The sequence below is a fragment of the Mchenga conophoros genome, linkage group LG18, assembly GCF_057382185.1.
Source record: "Mchenga conophoros isolate Kocher_MC1m ecotype Shallow Benthic linkage group LG18, M_conophoros_male_GT1.1, whole genome shotgun sequence".
Taxonomy (NCBI): domain Eukaryota; kingdom Metazoa; phylum Chordata; class Actinopteri; order Cichliformes; family Cichlidae; genus Mchenga; species Mchenga conophoros.
The window spans coordinates 16,074,608-16,100,966 of NC_140543.1; the positions used below are offsets into that span (position 1 = coordinate 16,074,608).

The window sequence follows — 26,359 nt, forward strand, 5'->3', positions numbered from 1 at the left end:
CTGGAGATTTAGTGTAAATGAAAAAAAAGGGGCAGACAGAGTGAAAGAGAGAGAGATTTGAAGTGTGTGAAGTGTGTGCTGCTGCTGCAGACTCTTCTGGCAGTAGTAAAGTTGTATAGGGGAGCACAGTATGTATATCTGTGCATGGATCGAGGCCAGCCAGTTGAATTGTGCAGTGTAAGTGAAAACTTGACCTCATAACTGCTTAGTTTTAAATACTGCAGGAATTCATTTTCAGGAATTTTGTTTTCATAAATGAGGACAGGAAAGGGTAACAGTGGAAGCATAAATCAGGGATTTTTTTTTCTCTTCCCTCAGAATAAGGGACTTACATGAGTGTAATAATAAACATCTCTGTCAGAGATTGATGTTGGATGGGTCTGACTGAAGGCACGTAGTAGCTAAATTGTGCTTTAGCTGTGACCAGCCCGGGCACCAGCTCTCCCCACAATTCCCACATTACGCGGAGGTAAAGCAGGAAGAAATGACAGACATAATTTCCCTCTGATCAAACACTGTTGATCCGTACATTAACACGACAGATGCAATCTGTACTGGGCGCAAAATAATTGAATGTGCTGAAATTAGGAACTATTTTGAGGCATTTCCTCTCTTTAGAGCAGCAGGGCAGATTGGCTTAATTAAAGAGGGAAAAACAGGAAGTTTTAAAGTCGCGTCTATAATTAATTGGTTGCCTCAGCCAAAGGGTCTGCCTGGTCAGGGGCGCACAAGGAAGCAGCTCTGTTGTTGAACTGAGCCACTGGGTTCATACTACAGTCAAACTGTTGGCATACTTTAAAAAGAAACCACAGTTTGAGGTTAATTTTTTTATCATTGTGTATCAGTTGTGATGACTTTGTGCACACCAAAACAAATAACAAATAGGATCCGTTGGGAAGTTGAACAGCAACTGAGAGTTGTTATTCTTTATTTTGGGGTAAATCTGTTAAAAAAAAATGACTGAAACACAAAAAAGCGAAGACAAGAGCTGAGCAATAACGGATGTATTTGGATGTATTTATAACCTATAGCGCTTTAACACAAAGAAGTCCCTTTCATTCAAGGTTTCGCACACCCACCCACCCTCACACACACATACACTGACAGCAGCAAACTACCATGCAAGGAAAGATTTTTTAGAAAGGAATGTATGTTTTTTTGTTTAAAGAAAACAACAACTGGGGTTTGGCCCAGTTTAAGAGCAGAGCACAGTGGGAAGCAGGGTAGGGTTCAGTGTAATATAGCTTTTTTGTAATTCAGTAATCACATTACAGTTACTAAATAATGATGTCGTTACTCGACTTGTTCAATTATGTGCACAATGGACGGGTAGAAAAAAAATCATCAAAAGTGCCCTTTTCCTGCACTTCTCTTGCAATCAGCTGACTTCAGTTCCTGTTGCAAGATGAGAAAAATAATAAAGCCGTCTGCAGCTTTTCAGGAGTGGAGATGTGGACAGTACTTTTTAAAAAAAATTTAATTTAATGGAAGAAAAATGCCAGTTGTGCCCGTGACATAAACTCTGTGCTAACACAGAGCATGCATGAGACCCACAGTCATGTATGCTGAGTCCAAGCTTGATCTTCAGCAGGCAATAAAAACATTGATGAGCATACAGACTTGTAGCACTGAAGTCTCTGTTTAAACCTCTTTCTATCGTCACCGTGGCCACAGCATCTTCTGTGTGAGGTCTTTGGGTTTGTTTTCAACTTTCTGTCAGCACTGAAATGCTAAAAATAAGATTCTATGTGTGTGTTCCCAATAGGACAAGGACTTGTGCCTGTGTTTGGAACTGTAGCTTAGGGTTTATATTATTATTACAATAAAAATAGGACAAATATAATAAATCTACAGCTTCTTACAAAAGCTCCATACATTTGTGCACATACATCTCTTTTAGTTTATTGCATATGGCTTGTATTTCTACCAGCTGATCCATCCATTCTGTTAACTACTTACCCAGTTCAGGGAGGCTGGGTACATCCTGGACACATTGCCAGTCTATAACAGGATTTTGATGAGATTGAAGTAGAAAGAAAAATAGTTTATTTCAAGCAGAGTTACAAAATACACTAAACATATCTCCTGTAACACATAAAAACCCATAAAAACCACTATCAGACTCACTTCCAGCCTAAGATAACAAGCAGTCATTACACTAGTAGATATGCTCCACAGATTGTATACAAAAGGCAGCTCTAACCATGTGCCATCACCTTTTGTTTTGTGAACTGGCTGTTTTGAAGCCCGCTGAGATTTATCCTGTTAGATTTTTGGAGTCAGAAGGTCAGCTGGCAACGTGCATCTACAGACTCTACAAATGAATCACAGACTTCTCAGATGGTCTTTTAGTTATTAATTACACTTGTATCCTATAAAAATGCTCTAAAAAGCACCAACATCATAATGCTGGCTGAAAAGTCCAGTTCAGTAGGGCTGTGCGATATGACCAAAATCTCATATCCCGATATTAAGACATCTATTGTCCGATAACGATATAAATCACAAAAATGTAACATTTTCTGTAAATTCTGTGAATCTCGGGCAGCTCGACTTGCGTGAAGTGTTTCCAGCTGGACGCCGCGTACCTGGAGTCGAGTGTTTTAACTGATGCATGAAACGATACATTTTTAGACATAAGTTGTAACAGCCGCCGTTTTCTTTGTAAGTATTTATTACACGGCGTGCTGCGGGGAAAAGCCTGTTCTAACATTTGAGTCTAAGGTTTATTTTTTAGCAACTGACAGCTCATTTTTGCTTCTCATCCGTAAACACTCTGCATACTCTTTCAGTGATTCAGTTTATTTTGAAAAGTCTCAACAAGATCTTGAGCTTTAGTGTGAAAGGTTTATATGGAAAATAAACAAGCGGACACGTGATGGTTTTACATCAACGACAACGCATAAAAACAAACGCTTGTTTGTCTGTAGTGTGATTATATTAAATGTAAGAGAAAGAGAGAACTTTAAGAAATTAATATAGCCACTACAGTGACCATCAAAATAATAAAAAAATATTGCCGTAAACAGTTTATTTTGCGACACCACGAAACAAACGATAGCGTAAAATGAAACGATAGACGTTTTTATATTGTCATCCGATATATATCGTTATATCGAACAGCCCTACAGTTCAGTATATTGAATTTTTGTCTCATTTTCAGTATTTAAAATAAGAGTTTATACAGGTTGACATATTTCTCAAGCCAGCCTCAAGTGGCAGCTCGAGGTACTGCAAGTTTTGATATCTCCACCTCTGGAGTTTGCTACTTTAGCTTTGTGCTAGCTCTGCTAACCCTATCAGCTATATTGTACTTGCTGTGTAAACTGAATCAAGTGTCTTTGGAGAGTCTTCCATGGACTGCAATGGAAATTAGTGGTGATATTTTATGGAAGAATTCACATTTGTACTCATATTTCCCCATAAATGTTAGCTTAGAGCGGGTTAGGGTTAACGTTATTGAGATGTCTCAAGCAACATCACGCACACGCTTAACTTCACATGTTTAGCGGTATGTCCCTCAATAACTGATGACTTAAAATACTAAAGTGATAATTAACTGGAATTCTTAAAGTTCTGAAATAGCTACCATTGATGTTTGAATGAAGCTAGTCAAACATGGACATTTTAACGAATCAAAGAGTGTGCTTTAAAACTAGCAAGTAAATTACTTTGTTATATTCTATTAATATTATTTTGCACATACTTGGGTGTTTTTTTGGATTATTCTCAACAGAGCATGAGATTTTAATGAGCTTGTGTATTTTCTGTTTGGGAGCCTGCCATGTGTCAGCTAGTTATTCACTTTAAATGCTCATTTGGTTATCAGGAGCATTCACAAGAGTTCTCAGCAGATAAACGGCCAATCAGCAGACATGAGAGGAAACCTCACTGGTCTCCTCTGTCAGGATGCAGCATCCTGTCGTTTCCTCATGATGTGGCTCTGATATCTTGAGCTGCAGATGAAAATTTATAACGTTTCCAGACTCCTGTGAGCTGAGCCGTGTTTACACAAGCATAGCTCATTCTGAGAGAGTGTGGGTGCTAAACTATGAGACTCTGCTTTGAATTCTTGAGAATCAGTTGGTAAAATCCCATCAAAAAATTCATAGCCTTATAGTGACCCGGGTGACTAAAGCTGTGACTCTCTGGAAGGCTGGAGACGTTAAGCTAAACAACTGCTACCAGCCAGGAAGGCTTGATTTCCCCCTGTTGTATATCCAAGCCAAACAGAGGCACACAGATATAACAAATATAAAATCGTGAGTATGGAGCATGGAAATCACCATGTCTGAGTCATTATAGCTTTTCTGGGGAAAATAAAGCGCAAACAATGGCAAAGTCACAAAAAACAAACAAGAAAAAGAAAAATCCCATTATTTTTCACAATAGTCAGTCATTAAAAAAAACAAACAAACCCATTGGTCCAAGTGTCCCATGAAAGTCCCAACTGACTTCTGATCATACTTCAGCAGGAGAGAATTTGGTCTCCCTGTGGAGTCAATGATTAGCATATTGCTTGTTGACATATGTTTAATTGATTAAAACAGGTCTGCTGTGATTTCACTGTGTTTTGTTTTTAAAGGCTGGGGTTCTGACAGAAATACTCGGGGAAGTATTGCATTTGGCGGCGAGCTCAAGTTCCCATACACAAGAGCACTGAACTTAATTCAAAGCGCCTTGGACACAAGGCTGACTGTTGGGCTAGTATGAGGGAGAGAGATAGCTGTAACCTTGCACTGAACTCCCAAGAATCTCAGTGTACTCCTTTGGATCACAGCAGCAGAAAATACTTACACAAGTTACATGATTTAGTGGGAAGCGTTTCAAAGCCCGGACCCCTTTAGGCAGAGGGCTTGCTAGTGAAATAACTTTTCCATGAGACACTAAGAGAGCTCTACCCCAACAAAACTGCCCTTGCATTGTTTCAAAAGAGGAACTGATTTGATATGCAAAGTTTGCCATGCTTGTCACAGGCATCACATACTTTGCTTTGTCCCTGCAAATATACACAAAAAGTGACAAGCAACAAGGCTAGAGGAGGACCGGGAACATGGCTCCACAGAGTCCTGAAAAGCCCCTTTCTGCTACTCTTTTCAGGTAACACTTTTTAATGACATCACCAGCTGATAAACACCGGAAATTAATCACAAACCCAGACAGGCAAAACAATAAACTAAGAAAATGTGTTCGTTCATGTGGCTGTTACTTTTATATACAGTCTTTGACCTTAAATAAGCAGAGTTAGATGTAATCACACCCAATTTCACTATATTTTTCCGTAATGCAGTAATATAAGTTTTATTGTTAGGTGCGTTTCAAATGTTCTCATTTGTGGGCTTTTTTTTTCTTCTTCCTCACACTTGCCCTGCAATCAGCTGATTTCAGTTTGTGTGTATGGAGGAGGAGACTGGTTGAAAGGTCTATAACTTTTGAGGAGTGGCGATATGGAAAAAAAAAATTTCTTGCACAAAAGGTGCAAGCTACCCAGGCCACAAAAATTCCAATAGTGATAGAGAAAGCCAACAGCCAATAACCCAAAGAGATGTTAATAGGGGCGCCATTGGGGAGGGGGGTGGGGCATGACTGACAGGAGCCCTAGAAAAGAGTAGAGCTGTCAACTGGTCTTTTTTCCAAAAATAATATTAACCGGTCAGCATTGAATAATTTTTCTTCACAAGGTACTTGTAAATCTTTCTGTTTCCTATCATCAGTTTTGGTTGTTTTTTGACAACAAAGAACAAAATCCAGTCCACCTCCCCCCTGCTTATTTCATGATTTGGTTTGGTCCGGGTGCACGCTCTTCGAGCTCATGCTGAACGCGAGAGCGGTTAGCCTGTGGGATGGCTCCATTATGAAAGAAGTTTGGGTTTCAAAAAAGAAATAAGAGACAGGTGAAACTTGAACTCATAGTGAAGTTCCTAGTATTATAAGCTATTATAAAGCTTACTTCATTTCTAACAGAAAATAATGTGTTTGTGCTACTTTAGCTAACGTGATTGGTGCAGGCAGACCCTCTATATCAGCATACAGAGTCACTTATCTGACAGTACTTAAACAGTGACACTGATAGCTGAAGGAGGGAAGTTCTTTGTGTCAAAAAATGTAATCACAGGAGACCCCTTGTGAAATCTTTTTTTTCTACGCACTATAATAATAATACATTATTATTATAACCCACATCAACAGAGCATTTTTGGAGAAGTGTGTATTGCTCTGGATATATTTAGCGCACTGCCACTAGCATGACTTTAGATGGTCTTTACTAAAAAATAATAATAATTAAACTGGTTGGCAGCCAGTAGATGAGCCCACAAAGAAAGCAACACCAAAAATATCAGCCTTTTTTGTACTCAAAAGCTTTTGAACATAAATCTTAAGATAAATATGATGTGATTTGTCACAATAATAGTAATTTGAGTGGGAGCGAAAGATAAAAACTTGATTCTTTTGCTGTTAGTCACCATTTGTGCGTAATGTCATACCACAGGACTGTGGAAAATTATATACACCCTTAATGCTCCCACAGGAGTTAAGAGGGTAACCAGTAGCCAGGTGCTCCTAATAACATGCACTTGAGTAATTGATCATCCAAAAGTGTTAGCTCTTCTATAAAAACAGAAGTTTTGTCAGTTTGCTGGTCTGGAGCAAACTGACAAAACTACGTGTTAACACAGCACACAGTGTTTCCCTGGGAGTGGATGAGCAAGCAAATTTACCCCAAGATCAGACCGTGCAACCCTCAGAAAATCGGAATTTTTTTTTTTAAAGGAGCTACATCTCAGACTCTACAGGCCTCACATAGCATGTGAAATGTTAAAGTTCCTGACAGTACAGTTATGGAAACACTGAACAGGTGTCTTTGTTTGGAAGGTCTGCTAGGAGAAAGTCTCGTCTCTCTGGGGAAAAAAACAGAAAAAAAACAAAACGTTAAAGCACAGCTTAAATTTGTTAATTTGCATCTGACAAGAGTTCTTCAGTGATGTAATTTGGACAGATGACACCACAGTTTCGATGTTTGGCCGTAACACACAGCACCACATTTGATAACCAAACATGTCATATCAGTACAAACACCTCATACCAACTATTGGTATGGTGGTGGAGGGGTGGGTGATGATTCGGGCTTGTTTTGCAGCCACAGCATCTGGGCACCTTGCGGCCACTGACTTGATCGTGAACTGCTCTATATAACAACAACATGAAGCCACCTGTCTGACAGCTAATTCTTGGCCCAAATTAGTAGATGCAATGATTAGGACAATGATCACATGCACAGGAGCAAATCTACAACATGATGTCTAAAAGAGGAAGGAATCAAGGTGTTGCAATGGCCCAGTCAGATCCAAGGTCAGGCCTCAAACTGATTGAAATGTTGTGGCGGGCCTTAAGACAGCTGTGCATAAACAAATGCTCGTAAACTTAAATGAACTGAAGCAACATTGTGAAGATGAGGGGGCCAAAATTCCTCCGCTCTAATATAAAATACTAATAAAGCTGTAGATAAAGTCTTTTCCCTTTATTGTATATAGTTCATAATATTATAGCATATTTTATCATTTACAATGAAATTCACTTTGTATATATGGTTCTGTGGGAGGTCTTTTCCTGTTAAAAAGGGAGTTTTTCCTCTCCACTGTTTCCAAGTGCTTGTTCATAAAGTACTGTCTGATCAATGGAGGTCTAAAAACAGGGCTTTTACCAAGTAATTTAAAAGCTCCATCTCAATTTTGTCATACCTTACAATGCAATACAAATAACAAATCTAATAATAATACTAACAAAGCTTTGTCTGACTAAAAGTCAGATGGGTTCGAATAGAATTTGTCAACCTTGCAATGACCTCATGTTTGTGTGCGAATCAGTGGTGAAGTATTCATAACAGAAACTTCCCAGCAGCCTTCACCTTTAGGAGGAACAACAGACTGAACAAACACAAAATGTGAGCAGCTTTCTCGCTGGCAGCCGGGTATTAATCCCAGCATCGTTTTATTTGTCTGAAATGTTTGCATATCAGAGTGGAGCTTTATTTACTGTTCCAGCAGTACCAGACATGTTGAAGTAGAAAAATATTTCCCCACTCTGTAAAATTGCTCGTATCATTACTTAGTCACTCAAAACTTGTGTCATGAAGGGGAAGCCAGTCAAAATGTACTCCTCGACTTTGGAGATGATCTGAGGTTGACACTTTTGATTTGTAGTGAACAACTGGACTGTCATTTCACATTTGACAGGACATAAATCCCTCCTGCCTGGGTGGTACCTGTTTATCAAATTCAGCTTCAAAATTATCATTTACTTGATGTTTAATTTATGACCAAGTCCCAGGAAGAAAAATAGTTAGCATAACAGTGACACCTGCTTCCCCTGCAATTTTCCCTAATGTTTTGTTGGGGTGTTTATGATAAACAGTGTGCCTTCTGTCAAAGTGCGTGTGAATGGGGGAATGTGGCGTGTGTGGTACAGAGCGCTCCGAGTGGTTCCTAAAGCTAGAAAATCACTTGACAGAGTTGGTATGTTTACATTTTACTGTTGCCCTCTGTCTGCAAATGTCAGTGAGCATGCCAGCGCTAAACAAGGTTAACACAGAGGTTAACTACAATGAGCTTCCTCATTTCTAATTTATCCCATTGTCCACTGTGGAATTCACCCGGAGCAGGAGTCTTGAACCTGCAGCCACATGTGGCTCATTTTCCCCATCGCCGCTGATTCCCTGTGGCTTTGACATAACACTGGATTTGACCATAGAAATGAACGATATTTTGTTCTTTTGTCATTATGATTTATATTTCACATTTGTGTGTGTGATTATTACACATTTCTACATATTTTCACATTTCGTGTGTAGCCAATTCTTGTCTTAATATGCACGTTATATCCTGCATCACCTTAGCCTCTTGGGTGGACGGAGGTTTACACATGACAGTTTGGTGTCGAGTCGCTCAAATCCAAAAAATAAATAAATAAATAAATAAAGCTGTGGAGAAAAATAGAGCATCAATAATTTATAAGTTTGTGGACAGATTTGTGCTGCTGGCTTACCTGTAGGCTTGAAATCGTCTTGACTTAAATCAAAATTATATAAAAATGTGTTTTTCTTTCTTTATTTTTTATTTAATTATTATTTAAAATGCAAATCTTTACACATATTAGTAATGTAGATAGGCTAATTTATACTTAATAGTTTATCACCTCACAATAAAACCAATAGTTACTAAAGGTTACTGACCTCTTTCTGACCTACAAGGTAGCCACAAACTTATGATGAATGGAGAGAAAGAGCTTGTATTTATTATATGTGGTTGTAAAGGAGGAATAAATATATGTATATATATATATATTTATATATGTGTATATATATATATATATATTTATATATGTATATATATATATATATATATTTATATATGTATATATATATATATATATTTATATATGTATATATATATATATATATATATATATGTATATATATATATATATATATATATATATGTATATATATATATATATATATATATATATATATATATATATATATATATATATATATATGTATGTATATGTATGTATGTATGTATGTATGTATGTATGTATGTATATATATGTATGTATATATATATATATATATATATATATATATATATATATATATATATATATATGTATGTATATATATGTGTGTGTGTGTGTGTGTGTGCATTAGTTATGTCTGAAATAAAAAGTGAAACAAGTCTTTTAATTGTTCTTACAGAGAAGCTGATTTAGCCCATAAAACGCTCTGCCAACACATGGGCCATTAAGAATTTACAAGGTGACATTCTTTATCTGGCATCCTTGAGGTTTTTAAATAGTAAGCTACAGCAGAAGTTAGGAACTTGGCTTTATCAAACCAGAAACTTACACGAGTCCATAAGAAGTGGCAACTGAGGACTGCTGTCAGGTGGCTGCTGCTGCGTCGTGCCTGAAATCAAAACAGCCATGAAGTGGCCACCGGTGCTTTGACTTTACTAACGCTTATAGAGAGGTATTTTAATGCAACCCATATCCACAAATAAATAAATAAATAATAAAAATAGCTACTGTCTCTATCACATCTGTCAGCAAACGATCAAAAAGTGGCCGGGATGGAGAGGAAAGGAATGTTCTGGTTTTTTGTCCCCAGCACCCCCTTTGAGACCGGGTGCTTGCTAATCTTAGCATTTAGCTCAAAGAGAGGTATAAACGCAGAGATCATGTGCATGCTCGTAGCAAGGGTTATCTAAATGGCTGTCATAATATTTTGGCTACATATAGTATAGAATATAGTATGAAGGTAAACATTCTGGGCAACACGTTCACACTATCACCTCACAGCAAGAAAGGTTCGGCTAGGTCCTCTCTGAGTGGAATTTTCATGTTCTCCACCTGTCCTTTCGGGTCCTCCAGCTTCCTCTCCAACACCAAGGACGTGTGTTAGGTTACTTGGCAAATGTGAATATGACTGTAAATGGTTGTCTGTCTCTCACTGATATAATAGAATGGCAACCTGTCCAGGATGTAGCCCACCTTCTTTATTTATTTAACTCCAACTCACAGCTGCTTCAGGGCAGTAAAGCCCCTATGATAGAGGAAAAAATCCCAATAATCAGATGACTTCCTGTGAGCAAAAACGTGGCAACTGTGGGAAGAAGGAACTCCCCTTTAACAGGAAATAACCTCTGGCAGAACCAGGCACAGGGAGGGGCATCCATCTGCCTCAAACATTCGGTTGTGAGAGCGAAAGACAAAAAAGAAAGGCGAGTACAGGCTCTAGAAAATGGATGGATAGATGGATAAACACTGTAAATGTCAGATTACAAATTTCATAAGATCACAGTTTGTTATAAAGGCACATGTTGAATTTTATGTTGATGTTTTTCACATAAAATAATGAAACAGCTGTATTTCTTCATTGGCTAATGGTTTATCTTTACTGCTCTGTCGTGTAACTTGGAGTAAAGAGAGAAATCATAACAAATTTGATCAAATTATCCAATAAAACTGTTCTTCCTGCTAATTTGCGACATCTCCCATAAAGATATTCCTTGTAAATAGCAGTTAGAACAGCCATTTCAACATAAACTTCTTATCTGAAGTAATTTCTCTAATTTTGAAAGGTAAATAAGGGATTAAAAGCAACATCATTCACCCGAGCTCATTCCCGGGTGACACGTGTAGCACCTGACTCGCTTTAGGGTCAAAGGCTTTCAGGTTATTGATGAATCATCGGACCAATGTTCATTTCATGTTCAGCTTTCTATCACATCTCCTCCCATTAAGTCCAATTCCTGACAGCTTCCTTGCATTCCTTACAGTACACACACGCACACACAATCGTACACAGTCAGAGTCAGGCCAAGGACATGTGCTCAGCCCTCTGATTTTCACTCTTCTCTGCCACAAATGTCATTCAGTTCTCAACGCCCTGCCTTCCCTGAACACACGCCCAGCGTTTCTGTAATAAATAACACTGACTATACATAGCTATATGATGTAATCACTACACTGCAGATTTATTTTTATAGATGCTGTTTATCACTGTTTCCTATTATTTTGCACTGTCCCTTCCCCTCGTGTGTAACAAACTTCCTGTGAATATGACTCGAAGAGCTTACGACAGGGCAGGAGGCGGTACCTTTATGATTGGTTGTGTTTGCCAACCCAGAAGGCCGTGTGTACACGGTTTTGAAAGCACAGTTTGGCTTTCTCTGAACCCTTTTAAATCACATGATAACAATAACAACACGGAACAATAAAAGGGTGATGGACACAAACGCTCCTTCCATTTGAGAGACTTTTTGATGCAAGTCCAAATCTGAAAGACTCTGCAACCAGCACAGCTTTAATGTTTTTAAGTGTTTACTCTACCAGAGTATTCCACAGTGTCTGTCGAGGAAACCCAAAAGGGCTGAGTCAGAGATCCCATCTCTTCCGGAGGCAGGGTTGAGCGTTGCTCTCCTTTGAAAGGCAGCATGGAAAGATCAACGGGTATCTCCTGAGGGAGCCACTGCTCCATACTGTGCTGCTGTCCCATGGCCAAACAGCCCGGGGCCCTGCAGTCTGCTGCTGTTAGCCTGTCTTGTTTACTTAGGGAGGACTTTCAACCCTGGACAGCCATCATGATCTGTATTCTGTCTTTTCTGTTTGTCTGTCTCACCCTTCCTTGCAGCATGTGATCACTTATTTGCAACAAATTCAAACTCTTATTTCAAACCTGCAACTGTGTGACAAGCATCGCAGCTTTCCAGCCTTCTCAGGTGGCACCTCTAGCATGAAAGTGACCCTCGGCTGTGCGGATAGCAATCCAGATGAGAGCGCAGGGAGGATTTCTGCGCTGCCGTGTTTATATTTCCTCCCTCGTAGCACCATGGATACAGTGCCAAGCTAGGACCTCCTCATAAATTCAGATACCCATAAATATTTGCCTGTGTTTTGAGCTCAACAGTAGTTTGCATTTACATATCTAAAGGTGCTTTTGTAATTTATCTCGTTGGAAGCTCGAGGACTTAATGCCCGGTGGTCTCGGTGGACAAATTGGGTTTTATATAACACTCAGCAGCAAATCATCACAAGCCGTGCTTTTCCATTCAGTTTGAACACACAAGTAAAATTTAAAGAAAAAAAGCAAATATTGTGATGGATATGAAGGAAATAGTGAAAAATAGTGTCATTCCGATCTGATGTCAAAAGTCAAGTAAGAAAAATAGGTGCAATAACCGTTCACCTGAAAACTGTGGATTTGTCTGTTACGCAGTGCCGCGCATTCCTCCACACTCAATAAACTTAGCTGAATCAATATGTCAAAGAGCAGACAGATAACGCTAAGCTCAGGCATAAATCCTAACCATCTCTAAAATCTTTTCATGTGGAATTACTCACAGGCCATATTCTCTTAAGTACAGTAAACATTGTGACAGGTACTTTGAGCTGCTGGTTCAAGAGGACACAGGAAAGTGGATTGTTCTTTAAGCCCACAGGGGCCCGAAGAAAAGGAAAAGTCTCGAGTGAAAACGTTACCAGAAAGGACAAAGGTGTGGTTTGGTGAAATCACCCAGAAAAAAAAGCTGGGTAAGTCTTGCTGTGCAACTTTTAGGCGAAATTCTTGTCTTGCATTAGCTGGCCGTGATGTCTTCTTCTTTCCTCCCAGTTGTGAAAACATCTGAGAAAATAAAGCCCTCTGGTATCTGTTCAGCCAAGGAGAAACGGGGAGTTAAAGTATAGATGGGAATGACTCACACAAAAATATGCAGAAGGTGGTTCTTTCCGTAATTTCCAAAACACTGACGCGTTTCGCTCTTCTTTTAAAAACAAACTGCAGATTTATTTGCATCACCAGAACAATTTATTGGATTGAATTTAAATAATTTCTCATAATGTTAAAAAAAAAATAGTAAAACAAAAAGAAAACATGTTATTTCAGAAAAATAAATAAGTCCGGTTGCGTGAATGACATGCTCTTTTTTTAGGATGAAGAAAGTTGTGAACAAAAGCAAAGAAAAAAAAACCTCTTTGTGCTAACATTTACATGTAACTTATCATGCCTTCAGTATTCAGTCTCTTCGGGTGAGGGTGGGGGGGAGGGTTTTTTGTTTTTGTTTTTTAAAACCTGAAATAGCTCTTGAAGCTCCCACACCACTTGCTTAGGTCATGCAAAAAAAATGAAAAATCAAAAAGGCTTCTCAAATTCATGATTTGGCATGACCTGTGAGCTTCATAAGAACATGTTACATTAACAATTCTCCTTTTAATCATTACAGCGATTCATCACAGTCATCACAGTGAGCACAGATTTGTTCAGAGGTGACCTCACGCTACACTTTGGTCTAATTTTGGCTGAAATATGATGCAACAGCACATGTTATTATTATGAAGGGTATACAGTTTATAGTGAGTCAGGTAGCGCGGCCAGCAGCCTTCGTTTGCAGTTTATGTGTAAGAACATAAAGGTCAGAGGGTCCTACAGCTATTCTGGGCGTTCTTTGTTCAAACAAGCCATCCAACTGCTTTACATGTGCGAGATTTTGTAGAAGTAGTACCGTAATGCTGCCCGTTGGCCGACAGTGTTCTCATGTCAAAAATTAAGTCTCACGAAGTTGATTGTTTTTGCATCTTTTTCTCTCTTTTTTTTAAATGATTAAACACAACACGATGTGATATAGTCATTTATACCCTGTTTAAACCAAACTAGTTTCAGTCAAATACAGTAAGTAAGAGCTTTCAGTGGAAAACGTGCACATTCAACACTACTGTACTACCGCTTATCGAGAGACAGAGAATAGAAAAGAAGACATCAGAATGGTTTAACTTCTACTCTATATTGATATCTTTATTAACAATCATAGACATGTTTTTCAACTATGGAAGATTTATAAATATTTTTCTTTCTTTTGATTCATGTAAGTTGTCTCGGCACTTATGGCATGATTCCAGTTTTGGAAAAAAACAAAAAATCAAAAAAAGTCCACAAAGAGTTGAGTGCTTGTGTGAAGCACTGATATCCAATCAACATCTTCAAAGAGAAATCCGTTATGTACAAGATGGCTTTCTTTAAGGAACCCAGATTTGGTTCTGTGTGCCACGGATGGGAGAGATACCGAGTGCAGGTCCAGCAACCATCCATAGCAGGCCACCTAATTGATCATTTGGCCTGGCGTTTCCCTTTTGTTGTTGATGTTGTTGTATTTTAAGGCAAAAAATAAAAAAAAAGACCCTGACATCAATCTGGAACCTGATCGCAGATACTCCATGCTTGATTCAAGCTTCTAGTCTGACTTAAGGTCATCTCAAACTTCTTTCCCCCTCTCGTCCAACTCTTCTTGCATCAGCTGAGAGGGAAGGAAACCAACACTGCACCCAAATACTTCCACTATACACAGCATCCAGACACGAGGGGCCGGGGGTCTCTGTCCGCCCAGAAGGTTAAAATGTTCAGGCTAAGGCCATGGGGCACCAGGGTTCGCCTCTCACTGAAGCCACGTCCGATGACTGGGTCAAGCCCACGCTGCCGTACAGGCCGTCCTGTCCGGAGTACTTGACGGACGAGCCCGAGCCTGCTCCCTCCCCCCCGCTGGACAGCACAGATGAACTGATCTGCAACCAGAAAACTCTCTGTTAGCAAAAATTGTGAGTTTATTGTATAAAATGTCAGTAAAACTTTTAGATTGTGTAAAACCTTTTTTTTTTAAATTATTATTATTGAGGACTGAAATGACATTTGCATTGCAATGTTGGGGGAAAAAGGAGCATGATCAATGTGACGTATTAGTGTAATATCACAGTGACATATTAGTTAGCAGCAGTCATAACCACAGAGCATCAGTCAGCCTGCATGTCATCTCTTTATCACAGTTTGTATTTTACAAAATATTCACTCATGAAAATGGGTGAAAAATCTGGCCTTTTATAGTAATTTCAAGTGTAGAAATTCCTATTTAACACACACACACATATATAGATATAGATATTTCATTGTTTTATTAATTATTATTTTTATTTTAAACTATTATTTGAAAAATTTAAAAGCAATTAAAAATCAGTTTTACCCCTGACACTTGTCCAGAGGGAGAGCTGGTTTTCGAGCAGTCTTCGGAATTGGATGAAGAGGTGGATGTAGGAGTCATGGAGACAGAGTTGCTACTTCCTGGAAACATAAAAAAAATGTTGTCGTTACATTATTTTAAAAGAGATAAATATGACATACATATTCCTTCGTGCAGCAGAAATATTGTTCAGCTACTCACCAGAGGATCCCTTTGCTTTATTCAAAGTTTTCGGTTTTCTTTTTCTCGTCTGGATTCCCTCTTTCTTCATGGCGAGCGGCCGAGGTACCTGTAAGATGTGATTTTTTTTTTTAATGAAAATAAGAAATGATATTTTTTTTATCAATAATGCGTCGATTTTTAAAAATTAAAACTGAATTAGAGGGGGGGGAATTCAAATCGCAGTGAACTTACTCCGTGTAATTTTGTGTAGAGGCCGCACGCGTTACACACCGGCTCTCCCTCCGCGTTTCTGCGCCACAGAGTGGTGGTACTGGTTTGACAGTTGGCGCAGGAAAGGCCGATTCTTCTGGACGTTGACTGTTGTGGCAAGCAAAACATAACATCAGTCACTATAATTAAACGTGGGTATCCAGGAAAATAAAGCACCACACACTCAACCATTTTATTCATACCTGACTTTCCAACAATAATCCACACCCTGTTAGAATCCCAATTTAATTGGCATTTACGCACGGATTTATATTATTATTCATTTATTTATTACAGGTTGTTAATTCGCAGAGAGTTGCTACGTGCCATTTCACTTCCTTGTAAAAACTGCGTAATGGCACCATGGAAAATCTGGACCCACTGACGCCTTTTTAGATTAGCTTACCCGACAGTAGCTGGGAGTGGAGATTGAGATAAAGTGTCTCCTTACATTAACACTTTCCACGTGTGGATTGATTTAATGTGAATTTAGTGAATAACATTTTTTTTCTTATGAAACAACTAAATGATTGTGCTTGACTGATGAATTTAAAACACTGGCTAAGCTAAAACTATCATTCTCCTTTGCAAAGCACAAGTCCTTGATTCAAATGTGAAATGCATGCTTTATTTATTTATTTTCCCCGTTTTATAGAAATCACGTGATCTTGCGTAAATAAATTTTCCTTGATTACAATCAGGTTTGAACTGGGGGCTGTATCATTGAAACCTTCATCCAGAAGCCGAATCGTGACAACGACAGTGACCTCCAGCAATTGTTTGAAACAATTAGGCAGGAAATTGGTTGATTTAAGTGGCCCTCGCCCCCCTCCTCCTGTCTCCTTACCGTCCGTTTCGGTGGTTTAATTAATGGCCGGCTCAGACCATTCATTTTGCTATAGAGGCCGCAGGCGTTGCAGAGAAAGTGGCCCGTGCCATCGCGCCTCCACAGCGGCGTGGAGATGGAGCCGCAGTTCACGCACTCTCTGCTCTCCCCCATGTCGTCCAGAATATCTGAAACTGAAGAGAAATACTGGAATCAGAACAGGGAGCGAGTTTGTGAGAATTACACATTGTTGCTGGTCATTATTTCATAAGCGATTCTGCTTCTGGGACTTCATGTCAAAGAAAGCAAGCGGATAGATACGGCGGGCAAAATGATCTGTTCATGGATTATAAATTGATTAAAGCGAAGTGTTTAACAAAATTCACATTTTTAATAAATTTATACTGTTGTGCCAATGTTGTTTTAAAAGCCTCGGTGGATTTTACTTCATGTAAATGATTCATTTTATATATTTCTGGGCAGTCATTTGCGCCTGTTTCTTACACACACACACACACACACACACACACACACACACACACACACACACACACACACACACACACACACACACACACACTATCATAAATTCATTTTTGGCAGTGTATGAAACATATTTTTATTCAACATTTTGAGGTCAGGCCTCGACGAGGGGAACAGGTTTCTGTTACAAAGACACGCAGGCGCTTGGTGCCTTCACTCCAGACACTTCAAGGTTGCGCGCGTGATTAAAATACCTTTTTTTCTTTCCGTCCCACACAGTGAGAAGGAAAACGATTCCATCTTTGTGCCTCCCTCTACTTTGTTTTCGTTTGATTTTTTTTTCTTACCTCCATTTGGTCCTCGAATCAAGGGCGCACTCCTGCTTTGCAAGGTGTGGAGCATCGTGTTATCAAAAGGTGCCCCGGGCCAAGGCGAGGGTAGCTGGGGTGCAACGTACGGGGAGTATGGGCTCGGGTAGGGCCCGCTGAGGGGACGAGAAAGGCTGTACTGGTCTCTGCTGCTCATATTCAGTGTGTTACTGTAGCCCGTGTCCCTGGGGGTCCCGTTATTGATGGGTGGGCTTGGAGGGTAGTGAAAACGACTGGAGGCGTGCGGGCTCCCGGTGCTGTACGAAGGGCTCTCCGGGGTGGACTGTGACCACACCGAGTGACTGGAGACGGCGTGGCCGGGCTGAGCAGACACGTTGGCCGGCAGATAAGACAGACTGGGGATCATGGTGCCCACCCGCGAGCTAGGGACATACACTGGGGAGTTAGGGTTGGAGTGCATATAACCACCAGAACTCGAATCATATCCAGTCTGGCTCTGGGCCGCAATGGCCAGTGTTTGGTACATGTCGGCCGGGTCCACCAGCAAGCTTGTCTTGTGTGCTCCGGTGGAGAGGACGAGTTTGCTCCCCTGGTCTAAATCCGTAAACAGCGGGATATCCTCGGTAGTGGTCAGGGTGTTGTTATGGTGTCCGAAGTGAAGGTAGGAGTGCAGGGATCTGCTGTCGGAGCGACGGTGCCCTAGCGCGTCAAGCTCGTTCGGAGGTGTCCTCAGCTCATCCGAGGTGGTGCCGTCCCTTCTGCTGTCACCGGGCAGGTAGTTCTGCTCAGCCGGTGACCCTGGGCTGCTGGACACTTCTCGCTTGACCATGGACCAGCTGTTTTCGCCCAGTTCCATCCAGGAGCACTTTCCATACACCGTAGGGGTAAATAAAAATGGCCAGGGAGTGGTCTACCCTGTAACAAAAAGAGTCGGAACCGTTAGGAAACCACAAGAAATGACCCTTTTTGCGATGTTAAGGATAAGTGAATTGAAAATATATCCACAAAACATCCTGACAGAAAGTCGGCAGGTTTCTGAAAAAGGGGGGAAATGCAAACGGACACCTGGTGTACAGACCAGCATTCATCTTTGGATGAACTACATTTTTCACAATAGAGAATAGGGTAATAAACTACGAAAGCTCCAGTTAATTATTACTGAGTCAGTATCATCTCGAACTCCAATAAAAACCCAGTCTACAGTGACTGCCATGCTCTCATGAAGCGCTCTTAAGAGGCACTGGATCCATCCGTGTCAAATCCCTGTCCTCCCCTCCACACGCACATACGCAAGTAGACGCACACATAAAGAGATAGGAAACAAAAACGCAATATGTCTTCACAGCAAAAGAGATAACCGTTTGATAAGAGTCAAAACAGATAAGGACCGAAAGGCTGACTGGAGCGATAAAACAATACCCCGAAATTATGAGTTTGGTCTCGCTGCGCTCGCCAAGACACCGCCAGATGTTTAAAGCAGCTGTGCGCGCCGCAAAAGTGGGAGAAGAAACGTTTTAAAAGACGAAGAAGAAGACTTACCTGCTACAAGTGTGCCATATAAGTCGAAAGCAAACTTCCTAACAGTGAGCCTCTGCTTCTCTTGGAAGTAATGGGAAAGTTTACCGCAGTTAGAGGAGGTTTATGAGAGGAGGCGCCTCTGGTGGCTGCGGCCGCAGGAGGCGGACCAATCATGTGGAGCGTGAGCGGCTGGAGACGCGATGGGGGTGCCAGCCTATGAACTCCTCCAATCAATCACGCTGAAAAACAGAGAGAGAGCGAGGGGGGGGGGGGGGGGAGACACTTCACTTGATCAGGTCTGAAAGTTGGATTAATGTGTTGATACGATCAGGTTTCATTATTCGAAAGTTATGCTTTCGGTTACAAATGAATACGCCCCCCCCCCCCCCCCCCAGCTGTTTCTTTTTTTTCTTTTCTGTTTGTTTGTTCTTTAAATGAAATTGTTGTTTGTCTATCTTGCTCTATTTACAGGTGATCCACAAATCTGGTGATGAGCCTACAGCAGCTGAAACAAACAGAAACGAGTGTCTTTGAGATTTTAATTTCACCGGACTACTCTTTAATATCCAGCTCTTTCATAGGCTACTCCTGTTTTATGGAAAATTGTGACATTTATATGACAGACAGCGGTTTAATTTAATGACTAGATCGTTATTAATTAAACTGCCAAGAAATGCAGTTAAAATTAACTTACCCGTCACCCTGAACAGGAAAGTGCTACTCCCATGTTTACGCATTGCAGTAATCACGTCTGCAAGGAGCACGCTTTTAACTTTCGATACTTTGGAGATTTTAAAATGATTATATTTATAATGGTTAATCCAGAGTTTAAAAGCTGGGACTTTCCACTGCAGTCTGTCCACGAGTTAAAGACCTGAATATTTTGTTTTTACTTGGAGCATTAGTGTAATAAAATGTTTCGTCTGGACAACTTTTTACTGATGAGAATCCTTAAGAAAGACTCCTTTTATTAAAACAACAGCCTATTAAATGATTGATCAAATATATATTCCGTGTGTGAAATGTGCTTTAGGCCTACTTCTTCTTTCTGGTTTCATCTTAATTCAAAGTCCTACACCCCCCCCCCCCCCCCCCTTTGTTTATTCTCTGTCATCATTCCAGTGATCAATAAATCCCCTCTTAATTAGTTTAAGTCAGACGGCTCTCATTGAGCGTTAAAGGTGTGTGTGTGTGTGTGTGTGTGTGTGTGTGTGTGTGTGTGTGTGTGTGTGTGTGTGTAGCTCCTCTTTGAAACGCGATGATTCGTTCAGCCCGAATATACATTGAGACGAGTGAAGTGATCAAAAGTGGGGAGGTGTCAATTGAATCATTAACGCATTTGCAGGTCACACTCGCAGCCATTCAGTGGGTTTTGTTTGTTTGTTTGATTTTTTTGTCTGGACAGTTGATCAGATTACCTCCAACAGCCCATTCATTATACTTCCAACTACCGCAGGGAAGTCCGAGAGTATACTCTGATACTTTTATAATATTCACCCTGCATCCATCACACTGATAACAGGCACCGAGCTGCATCCATGTTCACTGCTTCTGCAGCTGCACAGCAGACAAAACTGAGGGAAAAATCAACTCACCGCAATTCATGATTCATACTGTAACACCATCTGTATCGGTTACTAATGTGTCATAGCAACGGAAGGCACAGCTGCACTTTTTGATTTACCAATATCGTCCCAAAAATTGCTAATATGTTATTAATTATCCATGTCCCTGCCAATTAGACTACCACATGGAGTTAACAGTTCACAGGGCCTAACAGTAACAGAGTCTTCGGCTGGACTTATGTTCAACGCGTGCCACTGCCAGGCCTCCCATTGTTCCTCCTCTGTCTACTTCTCGCACAAACACTATTATTGTCAGACAGTCATGAATATTATTACTGTAGAGTTATTTTCAATGCTAATTCAATACCCGTGGGCGCAATCGTGCAGCCGCTCTCCAGCAGGTGTTCCTGCCGCTCTTATTTTAATACTGGCGTGATGATTCCTGCTGCTGGATCCTTCTCCTCGCATAACTTCAGAGGGAAACAATGCAGCCCGAGTTGCGTGGCGATCTGTGTCTATTTGTGTAGTGGTTATGCTAATCCATGTTGTCTATCTGATTTCCACAGAACTTTTGCTGATAGAAATTCACGCTTGAGGCGATATTGTGACTGTTAGGCGTCGAGTCTTCGCTCGCTCTCAGGTCCTAGAGGTGATTCTTATCAGAGGCAGTAACCGCACCAAAATGCGCTGCCGTCTGCCATCCCATCACCTCAGCCTGCAGTTGTCAGGAAGGTGAGAGAATACAAAATCCTGTTGTTGCTGTTTTTTTCTTTTTTTTTTCTCTTTGTTGCCCCCCCTATTCCGCCATCACCCCACCCTCACCCCTCCACCCTCCCTCCTTTTTTTTCTTTGCGGCTTCTGGCTCACTGGCTGCGAAGCCTCCAGTTGATAAATGAGGTGTTTTCGCAGTAATGTCAGCGTGGGCTGCTCTGACACACGGAGCTCGTGAGAAGAAGTGGCAGGACGCCGCCCTGTCTCCGCGTTTATCCAGCACAGCCAAACACTGCAGGCCAGCCACTGACTGTCAGCTCCGGCCTGTGCGCTGACCATCTCCATCACACATAATTCAACCAGATAGCCTGCAACTGGTGGATAATAATAATAATAATAATAATAATAATAATAATAATAATATATGGAAACGATAAATAGTGAACGAAATATTTCATTTATGTATTGGAATAATATTGTCAAACTGTATTTAAAATATTTAATAAATACTATTTCGTTAGGAAGTAATGAAAAGACGCAATAATAATCATATTATTATTATTAATATTATTATTATTATTATAAGCTCTTTAATGGTTGACCCTCTTCAGGTGTCTGAGCCTTATGTACCGACTTGATAATGATTATCTCCAGCCCTCGAGTGCTCGTTGCAGCTTTCTCCTGATTATGTGATGTTATGGAGATAACGAGGAGCAAGAGAACGAATTACGCACGAAAGGGACAGTTAGGGGCATCACACGGTGGCGTGGGCAACTTTGAGACTATTACTCACTTTTTTTTAATTTTATTTACTTCTTTAAAAATGCCCTGCTTGGTCGTTAGTTTGACTGTGACTGTGTAGAAAGGGCAGCTCTGATTTCTCTTACACGGCAGGGCAATAAAAGGCACTGTGGACGCCAACACGCCCCACGTCCGAAAACACCTTTGATGTCTCGATTATGATTAATGAGAAGCGACTGCAGCTACATGTAAAACACGCAGGAAGGAGACGCAATTCATCATCTCAATCACCCCACGGTTGCTTCCCCCCCCCCCCTTTTTTTTTCTTGCTATGTTTTTATCTTTGCATTTCACACACAGAGTCTGTTTTCAATCAAATCCTGTATAATTGTCTTTTAATAACGACGGAAGATTAATATCCAGTATTTAATCTGTGGGGTGTTGTTTGGATTAATTGTATTTTTATTTTGTCAAACTGTCAATAAAGCAGCTATCCTGCACATATTTGCACCACAGCTTTGGTGACAATCCTGCGTTACTGTATTTAAGAATCTGGGCTTTTAACGACTTAAATCGCTTTAACGTTTATGCTACGTGTTCCCTTTACAACAAAGATTTATCTTAGAAAGCGAAACATATGTAGAGTGAACTGGATTTGCACACAAGACGCCAAATATTTCCAATTTAAAAAAGAATACCTTAGAAATTAAAATAGAATACATCAATTAAATAGACATGTTTCCTCGCATGGCTATATAAAATACACTTTGGATTTTGTGGTTTAATGGTTAATTGATTGATTTTATTTCATCCATACAAATCACACACACACATGTATACACCATGACCATGATTCTGTGTGTGCAATAAATACCAGAATAAGGTGCACTAAAAAAAGTCATCATAAAGAGCAACTTATAAAAGTGATTTAACATCGACAGATATTCAAAGTTCAGCTTTAGAAACTGATTATTACCATTATTTTTACATTTTAAATGCATTGCAGCTGTCATTATTAAACATGAAATATTAGCAGTAATTCTGTTTGCATAAAAATCAGATTGCAAGTCTGGTTTAATGAATTATTCGTCCATGAAATCCAAAATGGGAAAATTGAATTGTTAACAATTATTCCAAAGAACCTTTTTTATTATATTACATGAGAAAAATGTAATATATTATCCAGTATATCCAAAAGCAGTGCAGCATATGGAAAAACAACAAATATCCACTCTCCCCACAACAATAGCACAATAACAATGAAATACATGAGAGGCGTTGTGAGTTCACGCTGTCTTAACGTGTAGCTCCATCCTTAAAATCTAGATCATTTTGTTCCTGATATAAATCTATTCCCGCTCACACTCTGTGCTTTTCTATATTTACCTCCAGTTCCCAGCGCCTATAAACACTGACGTATTTGCTCTTATTTTATTGAAGACACAGTTAAGTTTTATACCTGCGCCGGTCTTTTTCTCCCTGTCCTCCACAGAATGGCAGCTTGTCCAGAGCCGCTGGAGCAAAGGCTGCTGGGAGGCCGTGAATGCCAGACTCTCCTGTTTGAAGTGGTAGATGATTAAACGGGTCATGACAGGTGTAAAAGCAACCTTTGTCATTTTGGACATGTACCGTCCTTGCTTCCTTGGCTCGCCCACAACGGAACGCCCTGCTCACCTGCCCGAGTGTGTGTGCACTAATGTGTGTGTGCACGTTTGGGTGTGTTTGTGTGGAGTGGATTTTCTGGAGGGGATTGATGGCTGTTAACAATCCTGCACCATCACGCTCCCTGCCTGTCATGTGATGAATGAGTGACGGATACACCCCTGATGGATGAGACGTGAGCCTGTTGTCTGCATATTTGTGGTCTTGGCTCTGTGCCGCTCGGTGTTAAAAAAGAAAAGAAAAACAAGCATAAAATTGCTCCAGTGGAAATGAGTGAATTGTCTGTGATTTGAGAAGGATTGAGGTTGTATTTATCTCTTATTATTTGCGTCTCCAAGAATTTCTATTTATCAAATCAGCGTGGTGATGTCATATCAGCCTGACATAAGTTTCAGGGTTCGTTTGACCTATTCTCCTAACTTTGGCTCCAATCGTGTATCGACTGTATCATATTATTATATTACAAGCTGTTTTTTATCACTTGTACTTCTCTTATCTATTTTCCTCCCCGAGCCATCATGATGCATATACAGCAGTGAAATGAAGATAAAGGGTTTGCTCTGGTATCGTAATACCACAGCTCAAATTCAAATGGGGTTTTGACATATCAGGCGAAATCACTCTGTCATATGCAGGATTAAGTGGAAGAAAAATACCAGCATTTTGTTTTGTGTAATTAAAATATTAGCTTGCTCATTTTTGAGGCTGAATTTGGAAGCAGACCCCCCCCCCCCCAGGAAAAAGTGAATCCCTAATATAAGCAATAAGGCCGAAATGGAAAAAATCTTTACTCATTCTTTGTCGTTTTCATCTTCCCGTGAAACCGTCATTCTGTCTCATAACTCTTGAACAATGAGTCTGACTCACAGCAGGACTCTTCTGTGGAAGCTCTGAGCGAAGCCGTGATCAATTTTGGGCTCACGTCAAAGGAAACGGGTAATCTGATAATCCTGGTTGCATATAAAGCCATAAGAGTTTAAACTTGCATTCAAACAAATAAGGCAAAGTTGGTCCGCTTGACACACAACACTCCTGGAAGCTACATTTAAATTCATATCCTGCTATGATTTTAGATTCAGTGCACATCAGGGCCAAATTTCATAAGGTTAGGTTATTTCAAAGTCCCAGTTTGGCAGCTGTGTTTCTCGCCAGTAGCCAGATGAGACAATATGGCCATCTAACACTAAATACAACCACTTTGACAACCTTGTTTTCGACTTTAGACCCTTTATTGAATTGAAAATAGCACAAAAACATTCAAATCTGAAAGTGAGAAACGGTTTCACTAAAAGAAAAAGAAAGTCATTATAAAATAGATGACGTCAATATGTTTCTTTTTATTAAAGGTGCGGTTAATGAAGTTTGGAAAGGTAAATATTTTTCCATTCCTGCTTCATAGAAGAGCTCAGCCACTCAAGAGTCTGAGGCCTGCTTTATCACAGATAATGTGCCAAATGTGGTTAACTGGGTTCATGCCTTCATCCGCTACTACACCCACATACCATTACACATTCGGCTCTGTGCTGATAACATACCTTATGGTCATGATTTAGCCCAGAGTATGTGGGCCTATCAACAACAAAAAGAAAGAAAGAAAGAAAGAAAGAAAAATCCTCCCGTTTCGATTTGTTTCGAGTTGTCTACTTCTCCTCAGTCGATCAAAAATTAGATTTATTTTTTGTGCTTTATTTGTATTCATGCAGTGATTTCCAGCACCCTCCATTCTCTTACAGAAAACATAGTTTTATATTAATCTTTTAAGGCTTTTATGATATTGTGTCCCATTTTCTTTGCAGTTTTATGGTAAATGTAATGTGACTGATCTGTTTTCAATAAGCCAGACTGATTTATTCTTTTCAGTGTAACTAATGTCAGTAATATTATTATTAAAATAATAACAGTTCTACAAAAAAACCTTCTTTTAAAAAACATTTTAAATGTGATGTTTTTGGTTTAGAATAATAATTATAATATAAAATCTTTTTTATTTTATTTTAATATAGGGTTTAAATCAAAATAAATCATTGAAGTCTGTTTAATTGTGTAACGTGTCCAGTACAAATATTCAGCTAGTTGCCAATTAGCTTAGGTAAGACAAGAGACTGGAGGGTTGGGATTATTAAGAAATTCTGGTTCTGTGTATATGTTAAACAAACGAGATGCAAAATGCCAGGTATTGAGCATTAGCATTAGGTTTTGTTCACTTTGGGTCAGACAAGCTGTTTTTCTGCGCTACCATGTTGTTAAGTGTTGATAAAATTAACAAATGTTCACTGATACCATTATTCAGCCTGACGAGTATTCGGCTCGTTTACAAATGTTTGTAAAACTTGCAGTGAAAGAAGAACGAAAGAGGACGCAGCTTCGCTCACAGACGCCTCTGCACCTCTGTCTCTGGAAAACAGAGCCTCATCTCTTGCGTAGATTCTGAGGCTATGTTATTGTTTCCATGCTAGCGTCTCCATCCTGTGGAGCCAGTCCCCCTCTGTGTGTTTTGTCTCAGGAGAGAAGGTCAGGTCTCCAGTACATTTT

At 39.9% G+C, this 26,359-nt stretch overlaps 1 protein-coding gene across 3 annotated transcripts; it reads right to left on the reverse strand.

Moving 5' to 3' along the window:
* Positions 1-13,315: 13,315 nt before the first annotated feature.
* gata6 (GATA binding protein 6) lies at positions 13,316-23,741 on the reverse strand. 3 transcript variants are annotated; one of them, XM_085254474.1, is made up of 8 exons: positions 23,625-23,741; positions 19,170-19,387; positions 17,649-18,545; positions 16,840-17,012; positions 15,975-16,100; positions 15,762-15,849; positions 15,564-15,661; positions 13,316-15,111 (listed from the first exon to the last, which is right to left on the reverse strand). In XM_085254474.1, the coding sequence occupies exons 3-8, from the start codon at positions 18,484-18,486 to the stop codon at positions 14,950-14,952; spliced, it is 1,485 nt and encodes a 494-aa protein (XP_085110600.1). In that variant the 5' UTR covers positions 18,487-18,545; positions 19,170-19,387; positions 23,625-23,741; the 3' UTR covers positions 13,316-14,949. The 3 variants fall into 3 exon arrangements, with proteins under 3 accessions (XP_085110600.1, XP_085110602.1, XP_085110601.1); XM_085254476.1 differs by lacking the exons at positions 19,170-19,387; positions 23,625-23,741 and adding an exon at positions 18,709-19,062; XM_085254475.1 differs by lacking the exons at positions 19,170-19,387; positions 23,625-23,741 and adding an exon at positions 18,696-19,061.
* Between the last annotated feature and the right edge of the window lie 2,618 nt (positions 23,742-26,359).

What these genes read in the sequence shown, in the direction of transcription:
- gata6 (XM_085254474.1), bottom strand. Translation starts at nt 18,486, where the DNA reads ATGGAACTGGGCGAAAACAGCTGGTCCATGGTCAAGCGAGAAGTGTCC. An exon ending in TCTACACAAAATTACACGGA is followed by an intron (nt 15,850 to 15,974) that starts GTAAGTTCACTG and finishes CACATCTTACAG; the next exon opens with GTACCTCGGCCGCTCGCCAT. An exon ending in TAAAGCAAAGGGATCCTCTG is followed by an intron (nt 15,662 to 15,761) that starts GTGAGTAGCTGA and finishes TTATGTTTCCAG; the next exon opens with GAAGTAGCAACTCTGTCTCC.